Genomic DNA, 6,785 nt, shown 5'->3' on the forward strand with positions numbered 1-6,785 from the left:
AATGGGATAGATGAAGGAGACAAATATGAGTGGCAGCTAGAAAATAATCTAAAAATGGAAAGGATGCAATTTTATAAAAGTGACATCGATTCCTCTGTTTCATGTTTCTAATTATAGATATGGTCGTATTTGAGAATTATGTCGGGTAGTTGCTCTCCTTTTATCACGGGTTTACAAGTTGTCATTCATATAGACGGCTTGCCGGTTGACGTCATAAGGAAATGTAAACAAGCTGCGCGCGCATCCGTGTAGTCAGAAAAACATCGATTGAATTGAACGCGCTGTGAAAACAGGTAATGCACAGCTGATCATGTTTCGGGCACACTTATTCTGAGTTTGCAAACGTGTTAATTACAAGTGAACACCGTTTAAGTTAAACATGGTGACAGGTATTCAAAAGAACACGCAGTAAAACACGCTGTGGAACCAAAATCCTCACAGCTGATGTTGTTTTGAACCCGCCAATGTTAGGCCTATATAAAGAACTGTGTTTTCCCGTTAGCTTCAGTCTGGTGCCAAATTGATCGAAACATGGATTCTGTTTATTTAATGAGCCTCGAGCCAGAGGACAGAAATCACTATAAATCAAAGTTACGGCTTGAAACTGGCGAACAGCTCCCGGATCCTTTCGCACTGACTAGCGGCTGGAGCAACGACATCACATTATTACCAGATTTGTCTTGGAGAGACGTGACTGAGTACCTTATCGACACTCCGAGCAAATTTACAAAAGAGGCACTAAAAGCGTACAAGTCTCTAGAAGCATACGACTACTTCATATGCAATCATGTGCATGACTGCTATTACCATGAAGTTTCAAAAGACAGCGAGTTTTGTTTTATCAAATCGGAGGTAAGTTTAATCTGTATGATATTTTTTTGTATGAACAGGGTCGGGAATAGCCAGCCCCTTGCTACTTTGATAATATGAAGACAACATGGAAAATTATGCCTTTTAACCTCAATCTGATTGTCCTAGATGCATGTTTCTACAGGAAAAGTATACCAAATTATTTCTCAAACAGAACAAGATATTTAACGTGACAAGTTAGATTTCATTGACAGCAACAAAAAAGGCTGAACTAAAGCTTTCCATTATCACTTGTATTTTAATAATTGAGAGAAAATACTTTTTAAAATATTTGAAAGCTTCAAGCATAATTCTCAATTGACTAAAACTTTGCTTTCTCATTTAGGTACTGCCAAGCCAACGCCAAGGAGAGAAAACCACTTTGTATAAAGTATGGGTGTGTTTGAACAAGAAATTTGGGTGGGTCCTTACTGGAAACTGCACCTGTATGGCTGGCTTAGGGTCTGCATGTAGCCATTTGGCTGCGCTCTTGTTCAAACTCGAGGCTGCAGTACACTACAACCTCAATGAGAAAACTGCATCTACAAGTCAGTTATGCTCTTGGAATGCAGCCAGGAAACATGTAACACCTGCCCCTGCATCTGCCATTGATTTTTCAAGGCCAAAGAAAAGAACATTGCCAAAATCTCATGAAAAAATAAGGAGCAGTACAAATTTCAGTTGTGAAGATCCAACGATTGGAGAAGGGGCCATCCCTATTGAAAAATTTTCAGAACTATACAACATTTTTCCCAAGGCTGCTGTTTTTACAAGTTTGCCCATACATGAGTTTACAAATGTTGAAGAAAACAAAAGGGAGAACACAGCTGCTCAAGAAATGGAGGGAAGTGACACTGATTCTGATATTGAGAGTGACCCAAGTATTATCCCTGAGCCTTTGACTTCTCTTTTTGATCCTACTGCTGTCAACATGGATGATTTTACTTTGGATGAGCATGCCAGGAAACAATTTAATTTATATCGGGAAAATAACTTTCAAAGGGCTTTTGATAACCTTAGAAAATTGACAGAGAAGCAATCGTTAAATCCAGCTTGGATGATGCACAGAGCAGGAAGGATCACAGCATCAATCTGCTACAAAGTTTCTCGTATGAAAGACAGTAAATCTTTGATTTCGAATATAATGCAATACAATGATGGTTTTACATCAAAATTCACAGATTTCGGAAAGACCATGGAACCCTTGGCAAGAAGCAGCTTTATCAAAACTGAGGAGGACAACCACGCCAATTTTAGTGTTATTTTATCAGGTCTAATTGTTAATGCTGAAGAACCATATCTTGGAGCTTCTCCAGATGGTATTGTTACATGCAGCTGCCATGGAAAAGGAGTGCTCGAAATAAAATGTCCCTTTAATTACAAAGATGGTTTTGATGGTTGGCAGCACGATAAGAACTTTCCACTTGCAAGCCTTGGTCCTGGCTTTATCATGAAAAAGAACCACCCTTACTACTACCAAATTCAGCTACAAATGGAACTATCTGGAGCAGAGTTTGGATATTTTTACATTTTTGCTGGCAATAAAAAGGAAGGGATGATTTGCCCTGTAGGTAAAAACAATGACTTCATAACTAAATTAAAGGAGACTCTTACAAGCAAATTTTTTACATCTATCCTTCCTGAAATTGTGTCTAGGAAGACAGAGCTTGGAACACCAACAAATCGTTCCTTATATTGTACATGTAGGAGACCAAAGTTTGGAAAAATGATCTTATGTGAAAACAAAGATTGTAAAATTAGATGGTACCACTATCCTTGTGTAGAAATGAAAAGGCGTCCAAATGAAAGTTGGTACTGTAGAGATTGTAAATTTTAGCCATTAAATTTCTAATGTTCATTAAACAGTACATGTAAATAAAATCAAAACATGTTCTATTTGTTAACAACACTTTGGTTTAAATTTACAATACCGGACACAACAACCATTATTTTATCAATTAAATCTACATGACTTATAGGTAAAGTGTGTTGTAAAATTTTGAATTTTTTCAATTGCCCAATGACCCTCTCCACATGAATTCTGACGTTTGATAGTTGCCTGGATTCATCTACATCCTTTGCTGACAACTGTGTCTTCCCACGTGTAAATTTTGGGATCTTTAGATATGCTCCATGTTTTGCCAATTCATCTTCAATTAGAAACCCTCTATCTGCTAGAACACAATCGCCAGGGTGTAGCTTCTTTAGGAAACCTGAATCAATGGTAATCTGCTTGTCAGAAACTCTGCCCCCCCAGCCTTCAGATAAAAATGTGACTGCACCTGCAGGACTGATTCCAATGAGATATTTAATTGTATTATTATGCTTATAATTTGACCAAGTCTGAGCCCTTGCTGTCAGATTCTTTGGTCTTTCAATAAATATCTCACTGCAATCAATAATGCAGATACAGTCTCTATATTTTCTCCTGAAGGACTGGGGAAGATTTTCCTTGATTTCTATTTTGCTAGGCCACACAATTAAGTTCTTGAGGGATGAAGAGAGTCCTGGAAGCCAGGTTCGAAAAATTTTTGAGATCATGGTGTTTGTGCAACCAAATCTATAAGCAATGTCTTCATTCATGAGGCCAAGCTTAAGCTTCATCAGCACAATTAGAACATGGTCCTCTTCTGACAGGACAGAACTGCACTTTTTCAAATTGCTTCTTACCAAAGAAACAACCCATAAGAAAACAGCTACAGTTGGTAGCCCAGTAAAAAATTTTAGATCTTTATTTGATTTCTTTAGTTTTTCAAAACCGAATCTCCCTTTTTTAAGTTTTTCATTTTCTTCTCTCAATTTGTATACCTCTGCATTCCTTTCCCTTAGTTCTTCCTCCAGCTGAGACACCTTGGTTGTTAGTTTTGCTATGGTAGATGTAGCCAAAACACTTTCATCATCTTCCTGGTTTTCCTTGTTACATGGAGGCACGACACCATCATTTGATGAATCGGAATGCGGACTTGCTTCTTCCGATGACACCCTTCCAGTTACTTTCCAACTGACATGAAATCTCCCCCTTTTCTTTTTAAGTGTTTCATACCTTGCTTGTTTTGCAATTTTGTTTTCAACTTTTGCGATATCTCTCGCAGATGTGTGCTGGAATATTGTAGGAATCCAGTTGGGATCATCAGGGTTCTCCGATCTTTTACCTGGTGAATTAAGACAATACTTCGTTTCATCTCAAAATTAAATTTTTTTGAACCTACACTGTCATCACTCGGGGTTGTCTCTAAGCATCAAACAGGGTAATAAACAGTGAAATTCTGTTCAAGGTTCTGAAGAAGCAAATTAGATTTAAAACTAAAAAACATGCAAAAAGTCACAATCATACAGTTTAACAAACAGCACAATCATCTTATACAGTTCCATGTTATATGAAGTTCAATGTTCTAATTTTCATACCGAAGAACAACCAACCTTCTTGCGGTTTGCAAAAGGTTTTTCTTTCGTAATATTACAGGGCTTTATTTGCTAATGTGGATATGATTAACCATATTCGCAATGCAGTTTTTCCAGAAGCACTAAATGCTCAAGAAAGCATTTACAGAGAGCATTTCGGAATCACCAATTTTGGCTGGCGTCTTAGGCCTATATGTCAACCACAACATTGATATAGTCCGAGCTATCAATTACATGTATTTACGCTGGTCACGGGGAAAACACATATAATGACTAGTAAATCAGAAAACTTGAAAACGAACCTGAAATGAAATGCTCCCCGCAAATGAAAGCATTTGATATTTTCTCCTCGCTCCACGATTTCCAATCCGCCCGCCTTATCGCTGTCATCCAATCTTGCCTTCGACGTTTCTCAATTGGTGTCGATCCTTTAGGCATCTTATAAAAAGGAACATCTTTCTTTTCTCCAATTTTTCTGTTCGTACAACCGACCGCACAACAAGTTCGAGGCATTTTGCTAAACGCGAGAGATAATTTTCGATGCAACAAGAAGTAAATCAAACCCGATTGTAAACATAAACAAGGTTCTTGACTACAAGGATGCGCGCGCATCAAAAGAGGCCACGGAAATAGTAAACAATGGGAAACCGTCTATAGGCCCTTGTTGTGCAATTCAGTGCCCAAATGACAAATTTCAGAGTGTTTACCTAAATTGTAGAAAGGAACCCCGTGTTTCCCACATCAGAGTTCCCAACTGATTGATCTACTATTCCATGTTGGTTGGTAAGGGAACTGAAATAAAACTGACATCCACTCGCCTTCCTGCCCTCCTAAATGCTTGGCCCAGAAGCACTACAAAGAAAGCCCTCTTCCCTACTGTTACTGCATTGCCAAAATGGCCTTTAAGTTAGACTCTACCTGCTACTTTTATCTTCATAAAGCGCAAGGCAGATTATTTCATCGTTAATTGATTGCTGTATTTGTTTGCGTGACATTTGCCACAACAAAATATCTTATTTCATCGAATGTAGCGCGCGTCGATGTGAAGGACAAGGCCCCGCAAGGCAACTCTCACCCTCGGAAATGAACGCTTGTAGACCGTTGTGTAGACCGTGGCTGTTTCTTCGCAATTTTCTGACTTGTCAGGGGGAGGTTTGCCCCCAAATTCACCCAAAAGGTGTATAATAATACCCCTCAAAGATAAAATTAACCTTTGTATGAATTCCATGAAGAAAACGGCAAAATATGACGAAAATCCCACGGTCTACACTCAAAAGGAGAATAAGATCTAGAGTACTTCAAATTCAATTCTCAGAAAGTGTAGACCGTTGACACTTTCCTGAATTTCTTCAGTTTTACAACTTGTATCGATCTGAAAACCTACAATATTTTTTATACTAGCCATGCACACCTACTGACGAGGTTTCGTCTACTTTCTTTGAAAAATACGATTTTTATGAACATTTTAAATGTGTAGACCGTGGCTGTAGACCGTTGGTAACCATTGGCAATAGGCATTTTCATACTACATCACGTGCCCATTAGGAAAGGAGCGTTCTTTCAATTCCTAGCATACTTTAACAATGGAAAACGAACAATTATAATTGGCACAAACCATTTTCCAATTACTGGGACAAGGGAAGATAGAAAATAATAGGGAATGGGGTGTCTATGAGCGCTACCATGTTGCCACATGTGAATGCGAAGGAGCATAGTCTAAGCAAATTTATTAAATTCGTAGATGGTTTTTAAAGGGTTATGGTGGATAAAATTGAGCCATTTGAACAGTTTCTCACCAGCATGTTGTTCGCAATTATTTATATCATGCATGGTTTGTAGACATTCTCATGAATTTTTTTGTTTTTTCATCAACAATTAAACCATAAATAAGGGGACTTTTCAGCAAAAAAACACTTTTTCAAAAGCACTAAACTGTACTGTTTTTCCTTTGAAGATTGATAGTTTTCTTAAACCGATGATCGAATTCTGCACAAAATAACTGTATTCAATAATGATTTAAATGATATTGACGGAAAAAATCAGTAGAATGTTTTTGTAACAAATAACAATTCTCGGATATCTACTATATCAATCGTTCAGAGTCCCAACCCCCTCCCCCCCCCTTTTAACTGGGTAAAGAGTGAAAATTTCGAATTTTCATTAGTAGCAGTGAGATCAGCACCATCGAAAACCCTAGGGTAGCACAATGTTTTGATATCGCAGATTGCTGTTTTCAAGATAATTTTCAGACAATGCCTGCCAAAAGTCTTGGAACACTGACATCAATTTCCAAGGTCAAAACCAATCATCCCCCTCTCCCCCACGGAACAATGTTGGTTTACCATCAAACGGATTAGGATTTTAGGAAGCACTTTCTTTTGCGCTTCATTTATGATATTTCCCTAAATCATCAACATTGTTTGAGGGGGAAGGGGGCGGAAGTAGCAAATTTTTTTCATGAAAGGAACGAAAGATATCAAATGCAGCGTAAATTGGTGGGTGTTCCAAGTACTTTTGGCAGGCATTGTCTGAAT

At 38.1% G+C, this 6,785-nt stretch overlaps 2 protein-coding genes across 3 annotated transcripts; one reads left to right on the plus strand and one right to left on the minus strand.

The window, feature by feature from the left end:
• Positions 1 to 531: 531 nt before the first annotated feature.
• On the plus strand, positions 532 to 5,488 carry LOC148957145 (uncharacterized). Of its 2 annotated transcripts, XR_016145271.1 has the most exons (3): positions 532 to 852; positions 1,196 to 4,499; positions 4,537 to 5,488. XR_016145271.1 is itself a non-coding variant. In XM_089115837.1 (2 exons), exons 1-2 carry the CDS (start codon positions 532 to 534, stop codon positions 2,684 to 2,686), a joined length of 1,812 nt encoding a protein of 603 aa, XP_088971963.1. In that variant the 3' UTR covers positions 2,687 to 5,488. The 2 variants fall into 2 exon arrangements, 1 of the variants encoding a protein (XP_088971963.1); XM_089115837.1 differs by having other exon boundaries at positions 1,196 to 5,488.
• Positions 2,743 to 4,863, minus strand: LOC148957146 (uncharacterized). The gene is made up of 2 exons (XM_089115849.1): positions 4,554 to 4,863; positions 2,743 to 4,001 (listed from the first exon to the last, which is right to left on the minus strand). Exons 1-2 carry the CDS (start codon positions 4,861 to 4,863, stop codon positions 2,743 to 2,745), a joined length of 1,569 nt encoding a protein of 522 aa, XP_088971975.1.
• Positions 5,489 to 6,785: the final 1,297 nt, after the last annotated feature.

This window comes from Rhopilema esculentum, unplaced genomic scaffold (assembly GCF_057945365.1).
Source record: "Rhopilema esculentum isolate cy_ngs unplaced genomic scaffold, ASM5794536v1 HiC_scaffold_37, whole genome shotgun sequence".
Classification (NCBI taxonomy): Eukaryota; Metazoa; Cnidaria; class Scyphozoa; order Rhizostomeae; family Rhizostomatidae; genus Rhopilema; species Rhopilema esculentum.

Coding starts and splice junctions, on each gene's coding strand:
- LOC148957145 (XM_089115837.1), top strand. CDS start 532: ATGGATTCTGTTTATTTAATGAGCCTCGAGCCAGAGGACAGAAATCAC. Junction 853..1,195: donor TTTGTTTTATCAAATCGGAG/GTAAGTTTAATC, acceptor TTTCTCATTTAG/GTACTGCCAAGCCAACGCCA.
- LOC148957146 (XM_089115849.1), bottom strand. CDS start 4,863: ATGCGCGCGCATCCTTGTAGTCAAGAACCTTGTTTATGTTTACAATCG. Junction 4,002..4,553: donor CGGGGAGCATTTCATTTCAG/GTTCGTTTTCAA, acceptor TTAATTCACCAG/GTAAAAGATCGGAGAACCCT.